Here is a 22,103-nt window from a genome sequence, read left to right on the forward strand (position 1 = left end):
TTTGGGGTAGAGCGTGGAGAAAAATCTGTTAAACAGGCATTGAAAAAGTATTGACTGTGTCTTTTATACTGAATTTTAATCTTTTCTTTGAGTCTGATCTGGATTCACTTTCAACTTCCATTTTCTAGCCTCTCTAGAAAAAAGGAGTTGACTGAAATGTTCCCACAGGTGAGCCTCAAAGACTTTTACCTTTGAAATTCACCTTGATGGTGCCAATTAATATCATTACTAGTTAGTCTCTGGGTGTGGCCTCTGCGCTTGAATCAGACCCTAGTTGGGGCCCACTGCCTGACCATTATCTATTCTTACTCACTAATGGCAATATTAAATAGGCATTATTAGAGCAGTTAGGACTGATTTAGAGAAACTCACTCAGTCCAAAGAATTTACTAACCTAGTCATATTTCCTTGGAATTCTTGGTATGAAATCTCAAGGAAGAGCTGATTTTACTTCTTAAAATAGTTAAATCTAATTTACCTCAAGATATCTCTGTGATTCCTCAGGTGAATGGGAGGTATTATTGCTAATTTGATACAAGTTTTCATGATATCTCAGAACTTATTTTTCCCTCACCCAAGAGCAGTAAATGAACCTTATTATATAAAATATTAGCTGTATTTATAAATTTCAAATTAGTGATCAAACTATTAGGATTTGGGAAAATAAGATGAGTAATTATAATGTCCTTCTTCAATAAATATTTATCTAATATTTCTATTCTGAGAAAGTAAGTAAAATGGATAAAGTAACATAGAAAAATCCTCCCCAGTAAATTAGCTCTTTCATTAATATTGAAAAATTTCTCAAAATTTTTTACTTTTTGTCTTTAAGAGGAAAATTATTTATTTTAATTATGTGCTTCATAATTACAGAGGTTTTCTGTAAAATTATATGTTTCCTTTATATTTGTTCTCCTCTATCTTGCTGTTTCTGTCTCATTGCTGAAAAATAATTTTTTGTGTACTCTAAAAAGCCTTTGTCATTAAAAATAAAATCAAGCCCACAGGGTGGCGCTGGCTTGTAATACTAGCAGCTCCAGAGGCTGAGGCAGGAGGATCAGGAATTCAAAGCCCTATTCAACAAAAGTGAGGTGCTAAACAACTCAGTGAGACCCTGTCTCTAAAAAAAAAAAAAGACATAACAAATAGGGTTGGGGATATGGCTCCATGGTCCAGTGCCCCTGAGTTCAATACTAGATACCAAAACAATAACAACAACTAAACAAAATCAACCAGCTAACAACAACAAAAAAACATTATTGATAGTTTTTCAGTTTCTAAATCCAGTTCCTCATAGGGCCCCAAAACTTCTGTCATGTACAAAGTTCCAAGGACTTGCCCTGATATTCTTAAAATTGATTACCTATATCTTAAAGAAGATCTCAAAGGTTTTTCAAAACAAATGGGAAAAAGTGTTGAATAAGATATTTCATTCACTGTTATAGTCTAATCTGGCTTTTTAAAAACAGAATGCTAAATAATTAATTGCCTTTATCTTGAAGGGACCCCATTAAGACTCAGTAATAGGGAAAGAGAGATGAACTCATAGGTAAACAATAGAAAATAGATTATAGTTATAAACTGCTAAATGGAATATAGTTTTTGCATTTGCTAATGACATACTCCAGTTACTCTGCAAACCTTCCATGAGCTTGTGTTTTGCTAAAGTGTTCCTAGTGAAGATGGTAATAACTCTGGAGTATCAGTCTTCTGTATGGCTTAATTCAGGAACTCAAATAAAACCCCTTGATCTACTCATATTTCCTTACATAGGATCTTTTTAATGGAACAAAATGATCACCAAAATCACATGATAGCACATAAGCAATCAAAGCAGGAAGATCTGATAATTTTAGATAACTTCAGAACAAATGTCACATGGAATCATTTGATTATTCTATCTTGGGCTTACTCCTACCTTTAACTAATTGTTATTGTCAAGAATAGTATAAGACTCTTCAGGAAAGAGAGGTTGTTACCAAAGGAGAGATAATTCCTGAAAGAGACAAAGAAAGGAAGGAAGGAAGGAAAGGATGGGAAAAAAGAAAGAGTTAAAAAGCATTAATCTCTGGCTGTGCACCATGGCTGTAATCCCCGAGGTTCAGGAGGCTGAGGCAGGAGGATTGCAAGTTCAATGCTAGCCCCAGCAATTTAGGGAGGCACTAAGCAACTCAATGAGACCCCATCTCTAAATAAAATATAAAATAGGGCTGGAGATGTGGCTCAGCAGTGGAGTGCCTCTGAGTTCAATCCCTTGTTCCCCCCACAAAAAAAAGCATTACTCTCTTTTCCCAATGTTATATGGGTTAAATTTTTAGATATATATTTTACAATATGTTTTTAATGCTTGAATTTTAGTTCTAATTTTGAGTCGTATGCTCAACCTATTCCCCAAGGAACTCTTCCTTAAAGATAAGGGCAATAATTATTTATTCTTTTGTCCAAACACTCCAGATTAACCTCTAACACTGAAAAGTAAATATCTTATAGGTTTCTTCTCACCCATTCTTAACCAGCCATTATTCCATAGGAACAATAAATGAGTAAATAAACATTAAGACATACATAAGTTTTACCTTCTCTACAAAGGCAATGATGACTTCCATCTGCTGAAGTCAGGCATGTTGCGTTGTTTCTGCAAGGCTCATTGAGTAGATCACAGGGGTTAGAGTGCTGATGGCAAAATTGTCCAGTATAAAAGGGTGGGCACAGGCATACAAATTGCCCAGGGATGGTAGATTCATGACAGAGAGCTCCATTCATGCATGGGTCAGAATCACATTCATTTATTTCTTCACTACAGTTTTGTCCGGTCCATCCAGATGCACATTCACAGCTGAAATAAAAATTTCAGGAAATGTTAATGGTATTTTTTCAAGTTTATCTCATGTATTTATTGTGTTGCACCAAAATATGTGGTATTTTAAACTCATAACAGGATTAATAAATTATACATAGTTGAGAAACATTGTTTACCTAATTTTCCTGGAACATTTTAGTGTATTTTACTATCAAAGTGACTATATTGACTGAAATAAGATTTAAGATGCATTTAGTTAAATTTCTAACATAGGCATCTGAAATATATCAGATTATGATTATTGAGCTGAATTACCAATTGAGCACATTTTCCCCACCATTTCGTTAATGTAAAATATATTTTTTTTACAGATGAGATCACTTTTTATAAGCCTGAAATGAATTCAATGTCCTTAGCAATATGTGATTCTTGTAATCACCAGAACTCTTAATAAAGTTCTCCTTTAAACATCTATGTTTGGTTTCAATTTTTTATTGGCTTACTCACTGAAATATTTGACATATTTTTAAAAATATTTTCCCAACTGGTACTGGAATAATGTGAAAAACTGAATAGAAAGTAAATAATTAAAAATAAAAGCATTTGGATCTTGTCTGCATCTTACTGACTCAGTATACCCCTCAACCACCCAATATGTACCATAGTCTTCAAATGCCAATCACCTTTCATCAAACTAGCCTAGTTCTGCTCCTAAGAGCAAGAGGATTCTAACAGCGCAGAGAAGGTTTTTCACATGAAATATTATTCACATAAGGTGAATGAATATGCTGTAATGAAACCCACAGATGGAGAATAGATGCTTAGATTGTTCACCAACTAGTTAAGTGGAAGTCAATCACAAACTGTACTTGCATTCAGAGATAGAACTTGAATCAATTTGTGAGAAATGTAGAATTGCCTTCTTGAGTAACTGTACAATTCAGGCAAGTAATAAATCATGAAACGAGGCAGAGGAGACATCTAAAGATCTTTTTCAGAGAAAAAAATTCATTATTGACAAATTTGTATTGTTGTATAAGTCACAAGGAATACCGGGAAGCTGAAACTAACTCTCTGGCTTAATTGATAAGAAATATTGTGCTTAAAAGATGAGGGAAGGAAAGAAAGGTAGGAAGGAAAGAAGATGGAAGGAAGAAAGGAAAGAAGGAAGGAAGGGAAGGGAATCACCAAATTTAACTGTTTCAAAGCACCAGAAATATTATGACCCTTTTGCATCAATAAATGATGAAAGTGAAAAAACAGTGAAAGGAGATAGTTGCATGAATGGTTTATACCAGCATCTGAAATTGAACCCTTAAGTAGATATAACAGCCATTGAAATAAACTAAAATGATAAAAGTTAATGCTCACTAGTTCATTAAGTGTATTAGATTTTACACCTAATTTTTTGAATTGGTAGTGTGTGGAAAGTAAACAACACTGTATAATTTTCATGTTTTTTTTTTTTTTTTTTTTTGAGATGGCATCTCACTCTGTTGTCCAGGCTGGTCTCCAACTCCTGGGTTCAAACAATCCTCTTGCCTTAGCCTCCCAAATAGCTCCGTTTGTAGGCAAGTGCCACAGTGCCCAGTAATTTCTGCCTTGTAAATTTAACTTTCTTTGAAAAATATGTTCACATAAGACAAATTTTACAACTGAAAAAATTCATACTTTTGTACTATGAAAATATGCCTATGGGTATATTATTTCCTTTAAGAATGAGTAAAATGCCTTGATATTTTACTTTCCTTTTGAAAAAAAAAGTGGACTAATTATTATGATGGATATCCATCCTAATTTGCCTGGACAGTCCTGGTTTAACCTGTTGTCTCAGTATAATTATTTATAGGGCTACTTTTTATTTTCACAATTTCTATGGTGCTACTATTCACATCTTGAATTATCTCCTATATACCAATACTGAAATGGAATATTTTTTAAAAAAAAATAAAATGAAGAAACTATTTGGCCGCTCACTTACTATGCTTTTGCATGATTTTACATTACCCTCAAGTTTCTTGCCACAGATTTTCATGAAATTCATCAATTATACTGACTTGTATCAAAACTATTTGCATGACTTGTTTCTACTATTAAGCATCTAGTCTCTACAAGTAAAAGGATAATCTACATCTCTAAACTATCATGTACATATTAAAAGTTGAAAATAGTTTTAGTGTAAATTAGTATAAGGTCTTTGATGTCAGAGTTTGACAGACATGTCTAAATTCTTTCATTTGATGAACTAATGATGAAAAATTTAAATCAACTGATAATTTCATACAACTGTTGTAAAGGTTAAATGAGATTGTAAATAAAAAGTGTATATATATATACTTAAGTATATATCTGTATCTTTTTATCTCTATCTCTGTATCTACACTGTCTATGTAAATGAGATGTGTACATTGCCTAGCTACCTACTTTGGTTATTAGGTGCTGTCATGGAATTAAAAAGAATTATTTGTTGTCTTATCAACCTAAATAAAATTAAAGCTTCAATAAGATAGCATAAGTTCATTCATTTTAAATATCATTACTATAAATATAACTGTTAGTCAGATTATAGGGATCAATAAGCATAGTAGGACAATTTCAGAGTGGATAAAAGCTGTAGAATTAATACTTTCTTAATTTGTAATCACTATCACATTGTGAGAACTGGTCCTAAGGTAGGCTGCAAAAATAGTTAGGTATTATTCTTTATTATATTTCTTATAAGCATACATAATTTTAACCTGACTAATTTAAAATCACTTTCTTTGAATAGACGATAATGATTGAATATTAGTACATGTGCTAAGCATTTGTTCTATCCTTTCAAATAACAGGTGGCCAAAACTTCATGTGGTGTTGTTACAAGGATCAACCCCAGGAAAGCATCTGGCAGTTTGTCAATAGGACTTATGAAGTCAAGGCTGAGTCCTGTGGACATGAATGGATATTTTGCAGGAAATAAAGTTTCAGGAACAAAGGCACTACTAGTAAGCAACAATCAAACCTAAGGGTTCATATTTTGAATCTGCTTTTTTACAGGTCAGAGAAACTAGTCCTTGATGGATTGAAAAACATATTTTATGTGAGAGTTCCAATCTGGTTTTAAGGCTTCACAATGAAGTAATTTGAAGATTCAGGGTGATCTGGTAGAATTTTTCAAACTCACAGCTAGAAACAGTGACTTCATGGACTTAAAATTAATACAGCAAGAAAACACATTTGGCATAACTTCTCAAGTGTATGATATCTAGTAGTAAACACTCAAAAATAGGTTTAGTGTATGCTTAAAAAATTTGTGCAAAATACTTTGAACTCCTTTTAAATAGTAAGAACTTTTCAAACCTTAATAGTTTAAAGACTAGAACTGATACTGGATTATAAAGCAGATATTATTGTTGAAAAATTGGCAAGAAGAACATTCATTAAAATATTCATTAGCTTCAAGAATCTTCATAGAGACCTATTTTGAACACTAATCATTCTTTTTGCCTTCCCATAATTATTGGTATTTTGTAACTAAGCATTTTTCAAGATGTTTGGACATGTTTTATAGGTAAAGACATATAGGCTTTCTTGGCTATAAATTTACAAATAGAAATTTAAAAGAATATTTCATTAAATAGTATTTTCTAGCAAGAATACTTAATTACTCATAAAAGCAGTCAGGAGAATATTGTTTACCAGAAGTTGGGGCAGGTGTGGGTTGGGGTGATGTTAGTCAAAGGATAGAAACTTTTAGTTAGAAGAACTAAGTCAAAACATCATTTTGAATCATACTTACTATAGTTAATAACAATGTATCATATACTTGAAAAGTGCTGAAGGGTAAATATTAAGTGTTTTCACCACAAAAAGTGATAAATATATGAGAAAATGCATAGGTTAATTATATTAATTTAATATTCCCAATGTATCCATAAACCAAAAAATAATGTTTTATAACATAAACATGCTGTCTTTTTATTTGTGAATTTAAAAATAATTAGTTTACTTAGTGTTTCTCACAGTCATTACTCATATAAAAACAAATTGAAACCAAACCATGTAGTAAAAATGAAATAATAAGACTGTAAATAATAAAATGAATTCTTATCCTTTAAAATTCTAACATTTGAGGACACAGAAAAATGAATTAAAATATGGGTTATGCTACTAAGCAATTCATTTCTTACCACATTGTTTTATCTACCTGTTCTACCTGATGATTGTATCATAGGTGCATTATTAACAATGAAATATTAATAATGAATTACTAAATGGTAACTATTACAGGTTTATCCACTACAGTCTTATTGGAAAGACATGTGAGAAACTATTTAGCTTATTTAGAATGATAACATTTATTTTTTAAATACGTGTTATATTAGTAAACATGGAAAGAAGAAAATGGTTTTAAGACCACTGTGAAGTACACAACGAAAAGATTAAGATGCAAAACCATCCAAAAAGATGAACACAGGTAGAATGAAAGGACGGAGCAGTCTAAACTGTAAGGGCAGTGTCAAGAGTCCCAGAAACAAAAGCAACAACAGAAAGACTGAATTCTACTCTTGATAATATTTATGGTTTTGTAGTTGCTGTTTTTAAGCATGGAAATCCGACTATTATAAAATAGAAGATGGGTTAAAATAGTGAGGGCTTGGCAGTATGGAGATGATTTAGGAAACCTTTGCTTCATTGCTGATAAGAGACTGTGAAAAGCCAAACAAAGCCAACATTGGGGCACATCAGATTTGAGATGCATTTATTTGGGCTGGAGAATATTTTGGAAATGTTTAGCATAAGCAAATGATGCAGAGTGAAAAGTCACAAGGACTCAGCATATTTTACCTTTAATATTGGAAAGATAATGATGCCACCAAGTAATAGAGAAATGGTAATAGATGCTTAATAGAATAACCAAAATTCATGATTTCAGATGATGTTCTCTATGTAGTAAGAAAGTCAAAGATATAACTTGGAGAAGAAATCAAGACATGCAATAACACTTGAAGGGCTAGTCTAACTAGCATTATCTAGAATGACTCAATCTCAAATGACTTTACCGTTGGCTTTGACTTTACCTTCTTTACAAAATGTAAAGTTTATTCATGAAGCATAAAGGGATCACTCATTATTGGGTCATTATTCAGTATTTTATAGAATTTTAAGAATCTTTGAGTGAGAAGGAATCCTATGAGATGAATTTAGTATAAACAGAGTTCTGGGGCTGGGGATGTGGCTCAAGCTGTAAAACGCTCGCCTGGCATGCGTGGGGCACTAGGTTCGATCCTCAGCACCACATAAAAATAAAATAAATATGTTGTGTCCACTGAAAACTGAAAAATAAATATGAAAAAATTCTCTCTCTCCTCTCTCTCTTTTTAAAAAAAAGTCTGTCAGAAAATACACTTTTATTTTTTATGTCTTTGTATGAGGTAAACAGGTTATTGAGTAATATATCCTAATTTAATTTTGGAATTTTGAATATTAGTTGTCAACATATATTCTCTGCTCAGGCTATCTCATTTTATACATTCCCCCCAAAAAAAAAACATATAGTTTAAATTTTGGGAAAAATACTATTATTTATATATGTATGTAAACTATGCACCATTTTATATTGACATGATCTCAAGCTACTCTCTGGGTCAGTATCTCTGAGAACCACTCCATGTTTTTCCAAGATTCAGAGTATCCCTCATTTTATAGCAAGAAGCTAAGGCATCAGACAAGCAGAGGCAACAAATCCATCAGATCAAGTCTCAACTGTACACATATTAAAACTGGAAGTAAATCAGATGGAGCTCATGCTGTATTTTTGAGAAAGCACGTATTTAATACAAGTAAATCTGAGAGTACAACAAAGTCAACCATATGCTGGTCAGGGAGAACAGTGGTACCTTTTTCTTTTTTTTTTACCATTGTAAAAGCCATGAAAATGAAGCATTTTGTCACTGAGACAGATGATCAGAGTAGAATATTTTTTTCCCTATAACTACAAAAAGCTTAAGCAATTAATCATTAAATGACTCTTTCAACAATATCTTGAATAAGGCTAAAATGAAACTCTTGCATAAAAGGCTAACTGTAAGACTACATAGTTGAAACCACCATTCTGTGAGTTAGCCGTTGATCTAAGCATATGGCTAGTGCTGCAAAGATGAGCAACATGAACAATTTTATGTCCAACATTGGATACAAGCACTGTGTACATTAAAAATGTATAAGTTGGAGGCAGAGAAAGATGCAGCTGAGTAAGATTACCAGTGATTGTCTCCCCACAGACACTGTTTAAACAGCTATTCACACAGTAAATCACCTTCACAAGAGCTAGGGAAGTTAGGTGAAAGCCATAATGCCTTATGTTAGTAAAGAGAGAGAAAGAGAAAAAGAAGGGGAAAGAAAAAGAAATGAAAAGATACATTGACAAGACATGAAGGAAAAAGTGGTTCAACAGCACAACTCCCCCAGCTCGAAGCAGTCTGGAGTTCAGGTGTAGTAAGAAGGAATTCAATCCAGTTTTTAGACTAGAATTTCAGTACCAGGTTTGTTACAGTGAAACCGTGGGCCAGGCAAGAACCTCTCAATCCTTTCCCTGAGGCCAACATTCAAACATTCATTGACTGAAACTCAGGAAATATTTTAACCAGATAGCTGAATGCCTCCAATAATCCACCCCCAACCTCAGGTAGCAGAGAAGGAAGCACAACTCAACCCAAAGGGGAATAAAGCACAGAAGCTGGCACATCTTTGTCTTGGATCTTAGTGTTACACCTGCTTCAGTGAAACCTAAGACCAGGCAAAAACCCCTATATCCAGGTCAGAGCTTGCAGACAGGGATTCTAGACTTATCATATTTATTAGTACATTTTTCTCTTTCTTTTTTCATATATTTTTTCTTTTCTCATTTTAAATCATGTTAAATTGTTATCATTTCAAAATAGCTTGTTATAATCTAAAGGTATTTTTGTGACCATCATGAAAACTTCAAAATGAAAAAATGTAATAGACAAGACAAATATATTATACAAGAAATCAAAACACATTCCTAGTGTGAATTATTTAACCACAAAGGAAGATTAAAAGAGAGTGCGAAAAAAGTACAATAAAACCAGAAAGTAAATTACAAAATGTGTATAGTAAGAACTATCAATAATTACCATGACTGTAAGTGAATTAACTGGTCCCATTAAAAAGACATAGAGTGAAATATTTATTTATAAAAATTTTAAATAAATAAGTAAAAATAAAATTGTTTACAAGAAACCACTGCACTCTAAAGATGGAAGGCTATACATAGACTAAAAGAGAAGAATGGAATAAGGTATCCCATGAAAGTGAAATAAAAATAAACACTAGAGGGCTGGGGATATAGCTTAGTTGGAAGAGTGATTCCCTTGCATGCACAAGTCCCTGGGTTCAATCTCCAGCACCATAAATAAATAAATGAACACTGGAGGAGTCATAATTATATCACATGAAATACACTTTAAAAGCAGTAAAAAGAAACAGGGAAGACCATCATACAATGATAAAGGGGTCATTTCAGCAAGAGAAAATAACAATTCTAAGTACCTGTGTACCCTAAACCGAGCACCCAAATATTCAAACTAAAAATTTATAGCCCCAAAGGGAGATATAGACATCAATGATGGGCACTTTACCACATCACCTCCAGCAACAGAAAGATCATCTAGACAGAAAATTGAGAAAAGAAACAGTAGTTACATTGTACCCTAGAACAAAGAGACCTTAAAGACATCTATGGAATGTTTCATCTAATAGCTGCAGGATAAATTTTCTTCTCATCAGCACATGAAACATTTTCAGGATAGATCATATGATAAGCTTCAAAATAAGTCTCAATATATTTATTCAAAATTGAGGTCATATTGAGTATTTTCTCTGACCACAATGCAATAAAAATGTAATCCCAGTGACTCAGGAGGCTGAGAAAGGATGATTGAAAATTCAACACCATGCTCAGCAAGTTAATGAGGCCCTAAGCAACTCAAAGAGATACTGTCTGAAAATAAAATATGTATTAAGAAAAGGGATGGGGATGCAGTTCAGTGGTTAAGCACCATTGGGTTCAATCCCACTACTAAATAGAAAAGAAAAATCAGTACAAGAAAAACTTTTAGTTTTTAAAGTACATGGAAATTAAGTAACATGCTCTTCAACAATTAACCAGTCAAGGAAGAAGTCATGAAGGAAAATTTTTAAGTGTTTTGAAACAAATGTAGATAGAGATGCAATAAACCAAGACATATGAGAAATAGCCAAAGCAGTATTAAGAGTGAAGTTTATAGTAAGCAACAACTACATCAATTAAAAAGAGAGATCAAAAATAAACAACATGTCATTGTCAAGGAACAAAAAATAAATAAACAAACAAATAAATAAATAAAACAAATTCAACCAAAAATTAATAGAAGGGAAAAAGCCAAAATAAACAAAATAAGCACTAAACAAAGAGAAACATAAAAAGATAAAAAGTTGGTCCTGTGGAAACAAATAAAATTTATAAACTCTTAGCTAAACTAAAAACTTCAAAGGAAAAGAACATTCTAAATAAAAACTGAGAAGGGAGAAATACAACTGACACCACAGATTAAAAGTATCATTAGGGATAATTATAGACAACCGTACACCAAAATTTTGATAACCAAGAAGAAATTAATAAATTCCTAAACACATACACCTTTTCAAGTATAAATCATGAAAATGTGGAAAGCCTGAACACAATAATAATAGTCTATGAGACTGAGTTAGTAATAAAGAATCTCCCATAAAAGAAATTTTGGGACCAGACACTCATCACTGATGAGTTACATTTAAGGAAAAATAAAATCAATTCTTCTTAAGTTATTCCCAAAATTAAAGAGGAGCAAATTCTTCAAAACCTATTCTTAAAGGTCAACATTAGCTTGATACCAAAACCCATCAAGGATACAAACAGAAAAACAAGTAAACAAAAGCTAAATATATATCAATATATTTGATGAATATAGATGGATTACATTTAATGAACATAGATGGAAAAAGCCTCAACTAAATACTAGCAAATTGTATTTAAAAAATTACAAAAATTATTTTCCATAATCAGGTGGGACTCATCTAAGCAATGCAAGGATGTTAAACATACACATATTAACAATCTGTCCAACACAAATTCCCCACAGAAACTAAATGATCATCTCAAAATATGCAGAAAAGTTATTTGGTAAAATTCAATATCCTTTCATTGTCAAATGCTGAACAATTTAAGCACAGAAGGAATGTTTCCATTATAGTTGGGATCTGGAATGTTCTCCAAATGGTCATGTGTTGAAGACTTGGTACCCAATTAGTAGCACTACTGTGGATTAGTGGTGATAGAAACATTAAGAAGTGGGGCGTAGTTAGAGAAAGTAAGTCATGGAGGGGCAACACAATGACCTTGAAGGGTATATCTTTTCTCTGCCTCCTTCCCCTCTGTTTCTGTGTCTGTCTGTCTTTGTCTCTGTGCCTCCCTCTCTCTCTCTCTCTCTCTCTCTCTCTCTCTCTCTCTCTCTCTCTCTCTCTCATTTCTTTGCTTCCTTTGCTTTCAGTGAGGTGAGCAGCTTTCCTCTTCCATGCCTTTATCCATAAATGTTTGGCCTCACCCCATGCCCAAAGTAAGGAGGCAAAGTTATGATGGACTATAACCTGAAACAGCAAGACTAAATAAGTATTTTCTCTTTTGACTTTTAAAAGGTATTTTGTTATAGCAATAAAAATTTGACATAGTATCTTAATATTATAGGTCATATACAATAAGGCCATAGTTAACATGAATACTTAATGGGGAAATTCGAAAAGCTTTCTGTCTAAGGTTCTCAACAAGAAAAGGATGCCCACTTTCATTGCCTTTATTCAACAAGTGCTGGAAGTACTAGCCAGAGCAATCAGGCAAGAGAAAGAAATGAAAGGCATCTAAATTGGAAAAATAGAGGTCAAATTGCTACTGTTTGTAGATGACAGGATCTTATAGATAGAAAATTTCAAAGCCTACATCAAAAAACCATAGATATAGTCCATGCTTGTATAAATATATCAAAATAGATTCTACTGACAGGTACAACTAAAAAGAACAAATAAAAAAGACTACTAGCGGGGTTGGGGCTGTGGCTCAGTGGTAGTGCACTTGCTTGGCATGTGTGATGCACTAGGTTCAATTCTCAGCATATAAATAAAGTAGAAACACATTTGTTAAAAAAAAAAAAAAAACTAGACCTAATAAACAATTTTTTTAAGTTTCAATAGAAAGTTAAAATATAATAATCATTAACATTGGTTTACATCAATAATGTAAAATATAAACTAAGAAGGCAATCCTGCTAAAGATGTCCACAAAATTATCCAGGAAAGATATAAATGAACTATAAAGAAAGAAATTAAAGGGGATATAAAGCAATTGACAGACATCCACTATTCATGGATTAGAAAAAGAATCAGTACCGCTAAATGTCTACTGTACCCAACTAATCTATAGATTCTATGCAATCTCTATCAAAATACAAATAGCATTCTCCACAAAACTAGAACAAAAATCTTAAAATTTGTATGGAACCACAAAAACACTTAAGAGCCAAAGGCATCTTGTACAAAAATAACAAACCAGGAGGTGTTACACTATCTGACTTCAAAATATACTGTAAAGGCATAGTAATCAAAACAAAGATGGAAGTGGCATAAACACAGATACAAAGACCAATTGGAGAAGATCGAGTGCCTGGAAGTGAACCCAAACATTCACAGTCCATTGATATTGACAATGGCACTAAGAGCACACCCTGAAGAAAGGACAGTCTTTTTGATAAATAATATTGATAAGATTCAATATCCACATGCAGAAGAATGAAACTTGATCTCTTTTTCTCAACAGTTACAAAATTCAACACAAGAAAATAATCTTATTAAAATTGGCTTTTAGACATAAAAACTTATTAAAAGGGGACAAATGGCTACCAGGTACATGAAAAATGCTCAGCTGTATTAATCATTAAGAAAATGTAAACCAAAACCTCAATGATATATTTCCTCATCCCAGGAAGAATGCTTATTTCCAAAGGGCTAAAAGTTCAAGTGCTAGTGAAGATGGGTGAATGTAAATTAGTTCAATCATTATGGAAAACAGCAAGAAAGTTTCTTAAAATTAGAAACAGAATGGCATATGACTCAGCAATCCCACTAGTGGACATACAATCAAAGGAGATGAAGGTAGTGTTAGAGAGGCAGCTGCACTCCCATGTTCATTGTAATGCTATTCATAACAGCCAAAAAGTGGAAACACCTAAGTGTCCATCAAGTGATGAATGAGTAAAGAACATGTGGTACATATACATAATAGAATACTGTTTGGCCATAAAAATAGAATTAAATCCCACCATTTGTGGCAACATGTATAGAATGGAGATCATTATGTTAAGTGAAAGAAGAGAAGAACAGAAAAGCATTTTTTGTACAATCACTTATATATGCAATCAAAAATTATGTCATAGAAGCTATAGAGTATCAGTTAAAAGTAAATTGACTTAATAAATCAAGATAAAAAACAAAACATCTAATTCATCATCCATAATATCTTCCATCTCATTTCTTTTATTTTTCTTTGAAGGTATGTGAGTGACTCTAAGTATAAACACAGAAATATGATGTGTCAGGTTTCCTAATCCAGTAAGTATTATTTATCCCTCTTGGTTTTTCCTAAAGAAAGAGATTCTTTGGGCTAGTCAATATAAGTTGCTTTTAAATATAATGTCTTATATATTTAGATGAAATTGTAATTGCATCAATTTCACTGCTTAAATTTTAAGCAGTGAAGTTTTATTCAAATACAATATTGTATTCAAAATATACTTGAAAATAACATGCAATCTTCTTTTATTTACATATGATAGCAAAATGCATTACAATTCTTATTACAATTATAGAGCAAATTTTTCATATCTGTGGTTGTATATAAAGTATTTTCACACCAATTTGTGTCTTCATACATGTACTTTGGATAATAATGATCATCACATTCCACCATCATTAATAACCCCATGTCACCTCTCTTCCCTTCCAACCCCTCTGCCCTATCTTGAGTTTGTCATTCTCTCTGTCCCTATCTCACTATAAATCAGCCTCCTTATATCAAAGAAAATATTTGGCATTTAGGTATTTTGGGATTGGCTAACTTCATTTAGCATTATGTTCTTTAACTCCATCCATTTACCTGCAAATGCCATGATTTTATTATCTTTTAATGCTCAGGAATATTCCATTGTGTATATATGCCACATTTTTTTAATCAATTCACCCACTGAAGGGTATCTAGGTTGGTTCCAAAGTTTAGCTATTGTGAATTGTGCTGCTATAAACATTGATGTGCTATAAACATTGATGTATGCTGATTTTAAGTTCTTTGGGTATAGACCCAGGAGAGGGATAGACGGGTTCTTTTGTGGTTCCATTCCTAATTTTCCAAGAAATCTCCATACTGCTTTCCATCTTGGCTGAACCAATTTGCAGTCCCACCAGCAGTGTTTGAGTGTACCTTTTTCCCCACATCCTTGCCTACACTTATTGTTGTTTGTATGCATAATAGCTGCCATTCTGATTGGAGTGAGATAAAATCTTAGAGTGGTTTTGATTTGCATTTCTCTAATTGCTAGTGATGAAGAACATTTTTTTCTTACATTTGTTCATTAATTGTATATAATCTTCTAAGAAGTGTCTTAGAGGAACATTCCTCTAAGAGGAAACATTCCTCTGTCTCTGTCTGTTCAGATCCTTGGCACACAGTATATGAGTGTATGCATATATATATGCATACACTCATATATATATGTCCTACATAATAATCCTTTGTTTCAAGTATCATTTGAGTAGGTGGCAGAATGTAGAATATTAAAACAAGGTGCAGAAATGTTGCTTAATGGAACTGAATCACTAAAATATAGAACTTAAGCAAATTTATGAACATTGTATCATATAAGTCATAAGCCTAGGCTGTGTCGCATGTTTTATAAGCAAATATATAGTAACTCAAAGTTTAATGAACATTACAGTTTATGTTGTAAAAAATATCAACTGAACTAGCAAAAGCTAAATAATTTTTAAATGTTTAGAAGGGTATTAAAAGAAAGTGAGAAATAAAATAAATCTTTGTGTTCTTTTTTATTGGGATTAGCATTATAATAAATGTATTATCTGTGGTAAATATCTTAGCAGTAATATGTATTAGAAATATGTACTCAATTACTAATCATATCCCCTTAGTTCTATGCTATGTGCATATAATAAAATTTATTGTAAAAATTTTACATAAATTTGGTGATACAGTAACAAATTATGTAAAAATACTTATGAAGAAAGCTAACATATTGTTACACATATAGAAGTTATTATGGACCCATTATTTTATGGAAATACAAGATTATAGAACATTTCTCTTTTTAAAATATTTGCATAGCATCCACATTGAATTTCACTTATTTAAAAGGAAGTGTGAAACCAGAGAAATACATAAGGATAACAAAGATGAGGAACAACAAAAGGGTGAAAAGAAGGAGGAGCAGAAAAACCTCTTGCAAAACTATCACTCATGGGTGACCTTCCCCACAGGGGTCCTATGAATAGTTTTAATACTGATGATCATATTTCCTGACAAGGCTTTTCAGGGAACTTGGCAAGTTGATCCAGGGCTCTTGTGCTATTTAGAGTTTTAAAATAATCTCTAAATGACATTTTTTTTAATTCATGGGAATAAATGATACACCCCAAACAGAGGAAATTTCTTGAACAATATGAAACAAAGTCACCAGTACCTCTCTATCTCTCTCTTTCTCTCTCTCTGAGTGTAAATAATGTGACAAGGAAAATTAGAAACAGACAATGAAATGTCATCTTCATTAAAATAGTTATAAATATTCCCATCCCAGAATAAAAAAGATAGCATGTTACATAGGAAAAAATATAATAAGACCTGAGTAAATACGAAGAGCAGGAGAAATGCAGAAGTGGCACAGAGTTGTCCAAGGGTGGGGATTGGTGAAAACCCCACATTTAAAATATAAAGGCAATTTCCTATCACAGAGCAGGAGGGCCACAGAGAAGAAATTAGTAATATTTAGAAATTCAGAGATGTGTGATCTTTCGGGCTAATGAAGTAAAATAAGAAGGCCTAAAGATACTACTCTGTAATGGTGAGGTAAAGAAAAGGAAACATTCCTCTGTCTCTGTTTCTCTCTCTTCCCCACTCTTTCTAAGACAAGCACATGCATATGATATAAAAACCAATATCTTTTTAAGAAAATATGGTACATATACACAATGAAATAGTAATCAGCAGTAAAAAAGAATGATTTTATGACTTTTGCAAGTAAATGGATGAATCTGGAGAATATCATGCTAAGTGAAATAAGCCAATTCCTAAAAATTAATGGTTGAATGCTCTCTTTGATATACACAATGAAGGGGAAGCAGAGAATAGAAGTTCAATGGATTAGACAAAAGGAAATGTCAGAAAGCAGGGGATGGAATAAATAAATAAACACAAATTTACATTAAAGAATCAAACAAACAAATAAAAACCAATACCTTATCAGTTTGCTCATAGCCAAGGCAATTTCTGCTTGTTGACCTTCAACAAGGACATTGCCTTAACTCACAGGTTTCCACTATATTCAGGAAATGAAAAATTCTCTTCACTAAAAGTTAAATAAAATCTGAAAAGAAATCAGCAAAAAATGGACTCATGTTTTTATTTGTGTTTATATGAATATGGAAAAATTAATTGAAAATAAAAACATGACATATAAACATTGCTTTAACAACGAGATTAATATTAAAAACTGAGAACTTAAAGAAAAATAAAAAAACTAATATAAATATAAATACTACCCCCTCCTTTTTCTGTGTGTGTGTGTTGGGCTGGGGGGAGAGGATCAATCACAGGGCTTTGCACATGCCAGGGAAGTGCTTTACCATTGAACTACATGTCCAGTCACTTTTATTTTATCTTGAGGCCTGATCTTACAAAGTTACTCAGACTGGCCTCTAACTTTTGATCCTCCTTAGTCTCTCAAACAGCTGGGTAAATATTACCTCTTTATAGCAAAGTATTTAAGCAGACATAGAGGACTCAGGAAAGAAATTTAAATAAAATGATAGGAAATATAATGGCAGAATTTCAGAAAAAAAATGAGGTTAAAACTAAATTTATTATAAAAATAGGGGTTTCATGGAAAGCTTAATAATAATGGTAACTAAACAATACTGAAAATGCAGCTTATGAAAAATAAGCTTAACAATAATCCATTCAATAGTAACAAAAGTAAAGTTTCATTCAAAAATTGGAAACAAACTGTTAGATCTATAAAGAGGCAAAAAGTAGGAAATTATCATCCAAGACAGTTTTCTCCATAATAAACATTGTTCATAGAAAACAAAGTGTAAGACATCCATCAAGTACAAAGATCAGCCAGCCTCACACTAGCAAAATTTAAAGCAAGAAGACAATAGAATAGTGTCAACAAATTATTTAAAAGAAAGTGGCACTTAATATTCAATACCTTAAAAAGAAGAACTATTACTAATGTAAGCAAATGTTTGTAATCCTCCAAAGACTCAGAAATTAAGTCACATTGTTTTTTTTTTTTTTTTTTTTAATTTTAGTTTTGTTTTAGTCAGCTTTTTAGCTGCTATGACTATAAGACCCAACCAGAACAACTGTAGAGAAGGAAAAGTTTACTTGGGGCCTCATGGATTCAGAGTTCTGAGTTCCTCAACAGCCAGCTCCATTCCTCAGGGCTCAAGATGAGGCAGAACATCAGAAGGCAGAGAGAGAGAGATCTCCACTTGCCAAATATAAATTTATACACAAAAGTCACACCCCCATGATCCACCTCCTCTAGCAACACCCTACCTGACTTCAATTACCACTCAATTAATCCTAATAGATGATAAATTTGCTGATTGGATTAAGACTGCCACAACCTAAACATTTTTTCTCCAAACCTTCTTGCATTGTCTCACACATGAGCTTTTGGGGGCATCTCAAGTCCAAACCATAAGCATTTTGTGATTTTATTTTTAATTAACAGATAATAATTGAATATAGTATATATTCCTAGAGTATACTGTGATGTTCCGATATGTGCTTATTGATAGAGGATATACTGGAACCAACTACACTATGAATTAAGAAGTATGATTAAGAAAATATAGTAATGAGCTTTTCATCCATTTAAATATTAATCTAAGATTAACTAGGAATAGTAATGCTAGAAAAAAATGCTAAAAAAGAAATTTGCAAAATCTTTAACCAAAAAATTTAAACATAAGGAAAGAAAAAGAGATACAATATTAATCAGATAAAGTTGGTCAATTTTTTTACTTTTTCATGTTTTGTAACTTATTTGTGTTTTATTTTTTGTTTCTTGCCTATTTCATATAATTGAAGCATGCAAGTTTGTTATGTGTTAAGATACCACTGCCTCTTACAGTGGTTTTACATATGTGAAAACAAGCATGGTCTGGATGTTAATATAACTGTGGAATTTATAGCTGGCAAAACTCTGATATCCAACAGATCATAAAAAAAGAACAGAAGAAATCTTGTGTTGGAGCTAGCATTATTACTAGCTCACTTTTGGCACTCTTGGAAATTTGGGAACATTGATAGCCCAAACTAACTTGAAAAGAAATACCCAATTTTTTGTGGAAAATAATGGTTTTCCACAAAAAGTTTAAGAGAATGAAAATCATTCTCTGAATCAAAAGATCAGAGAAATGAGCAAGTCAAATACTGAATTTTATGTTAAGTGCTAAAACTGGCCATGTTCTGCAAGTGGGCCTAGAAACCTGTTTTTGTGTGTTTGCCAAAATAATAAGGTTTGTATTTCTCAGAGGGTGTACCAAAATCAGTGAAGATAAGTGTTGATCTTCCCCAATTAGCTAGGACTGACTGTAGATGCTATTATGGAAATAGGGCTGTATATGACAGAGATTATAGAATTTCAGAAATAAAACAGGAACAAATAAGGGAACATAACCCTTAGAGCAAACTAAGCGTAATTACAATGAGTACAAAGGTTACAGAGGAAGTTCAGGGAAGGCCTGACCCGCAGTCTGTATAGTTAATAGAGACCCAATAGAACATATTTCAATAAAAGGAAGGTAGATAGGGAGACAGAGGTATTCTCAAATTGACATGATCAAAATAAATAAAATGAAATTATTTGGAAGCTAGGGCAAACAGTTGAGATACAAATGATGTCTGAAAACAATGTATCTCTATCAAGAATTCTCTGCCTTTAACCTATCTGCATGCCAAACTCCATCTTGGACTTCATTTCCTGGGAAAGTCAACCTGTAATGCACTCACCATGGGTGAATGTATATTTCTACTTCTAGAAATATACATGTGCAAGGTAATTAAGGCGAGTTCTGTTTAATTGTCTGCTGTAACAAAACTTCAAAAGAACATATGGAACATTAAAAGGGCACTAATCATAGAATTTTCAGTAATTAAATAAATGATCTCTTTATACATGAGTTAGATATATAATACTTTATAATATTACTATATATGATATAATATATGCATCTTATTGTTTCATGATTACAATTAAATCAAATGTTAATATACATATATAGATATACACTTATATATATTTATTTTTGTATTTGTGTGATCTCTAAAAGCATACAAGAGGCAATAAGGAGTATGGTGTGAAAACATATTGAGAGAATTATGTTTCAGGTTCAAATTTTAGGTAATATCTTAGTAAACCTGAATTATTTCTCAGACTCTTACTTCCTTATAAATAAGACCAATAAAATACCTTTCTTGGGTTGGGATCAAACTAGCCAATACCTGTCAAGTACTTAGAAACATACCTGGGAAAATAATGGACATTTTGATTAAGAGTATCACTATTAAGTATGGATTTCTTGAGAAGTGGATGCATAGGAGACGGAAGATTTTATTTTTATTAATATAATTCTGTGAAACTAATTTTCATTTAAGATTTAAAAATACTCTTAGAGTAAATTCATTTTTTTCTCTTTTAAAAATGGCTTTTTTAAAATCTTAATTTGAAGGATTCTTTTATTATGTATCATTCCATGTAATTATGGTCAGCAGCCCATACTTCTTGCTTTTTCCTTCATTTGATTTGTTTCCTCTCTTATTTATATAAATCTGGCTAGGCATAGTGTTTGCCCCAAAGAAGGAGAGTTGTATCCTTTTTGGGTCTCCTCACTGTCCACCTGGTGGCTTTTCAGTCCTGTAACATGATTCATTGGAAATGTGATAAATATGCACTTCACTCTTTCTTTGCAGTACATCTCTGGGATTGGGCAACAGCACCAGAAGTCATAATCCAGCAATTGACTTCCTGCTTAACTTAGCACCATTGCCAAGTTAATGATATGGAAGTGCTTACCTTCCTCTCTGGTACTAGTTTTGTCTTGGCAAGAAAAAGAAAAGCACCGCTCCACCAGAGAGAAGCTCCTTTTTCTGGCCAAATTTCTGCTGAAATAGTCTTTGCACAAATGCTGAAGCTTCCCAGTTTAGTAACTTCTGAATATAGCTGGTCTACAATAGTGCATGCCTCTGACCCTGACTCTTCTAAAATGAAGATAAGATTAATACTTCTCCGTATTCCATATTCTCCATTATTAGGGTGAAAAGATTTTTTTAGGAAGTAGCTCTCTATTTTGTTTATTTGTTTGTTTTTCAATATAGTATTACCACATTATATCTGACTTACATTCCCAATATTTCCATCAAGTGGAATTAACTCCTTTTGCTAGGATTAATGCAGTCTTAATTTTTTTTTCATTATTGACTTAAAAAGAACATAAAATTGGTCAATTAGAAAATTACAGTGTATTTGAAATCCTAAAATGTTGGTATTACTATGTCATTAGTGGTTTTGTACAAATCATTTTTTATCTTATGAAGAATATGAAATATTTATTGAAGAAAGCTTTATTATTTCTATATATATACTCAAAAGTCAAACATTTGACTTCTGGTAAAATAATTCAAAAGTTCTATTCTGAAAAGATTGTGTGGAATGAGTCAATGATTTCATTTTGTTTTGAGATGCATTCAACATCTAGCAGAATTGAATTCATGTTGACTAGTCAGAGAAGAAAAGTTGGATGTTGGACACAATAGGTCAGATTTGACCAATGTGGTATTGAAACCTGGAAAATTGATGATATCAGGTTGCTGAAATATCATTTTGCTTTCCAGAGCATGATTGCAAGCAAAAAAATACATGATCTTTTGGTGTTTCGT

General features: G+C 32.3%; 1 protein-coding gene across 1 annotated transcript in view; it reads right to left on the bottom strand.

Moving 5' to 3' along the window:
• Positions 1–22,103, bottom strand: part of Eys (eyes shut homolog) — a 1,592,434-nt gene that overhangs the window by 1,094,231 nt on the left and 476,100 nt on the right. The window contains 1 exon segment of the mRNA XM_046432606.1: positions 2,577–2,836. Coding sequence (XP_046288562.1) covers positions 2,577–2,836 — 260 coding nt within the window.

The sequence above is a fragment of the Marmota monax genome, unplaced genomic scaffold, assembly GCF_021218885.2.
Source record: "Marmota monax isolate L192 unplaced genomic scaffold, Marmota_monax_Labrador192_F-V1.1 WCK01_AAM20220418_F8-fsc00116, whole genome shotgun sequence".
NCBI classification, from domain to species: Eukaryota; Metazoa; Chordata; class Mammalia; order Rodentia; family Sciuridae; genus Marmota; species Marmota monax.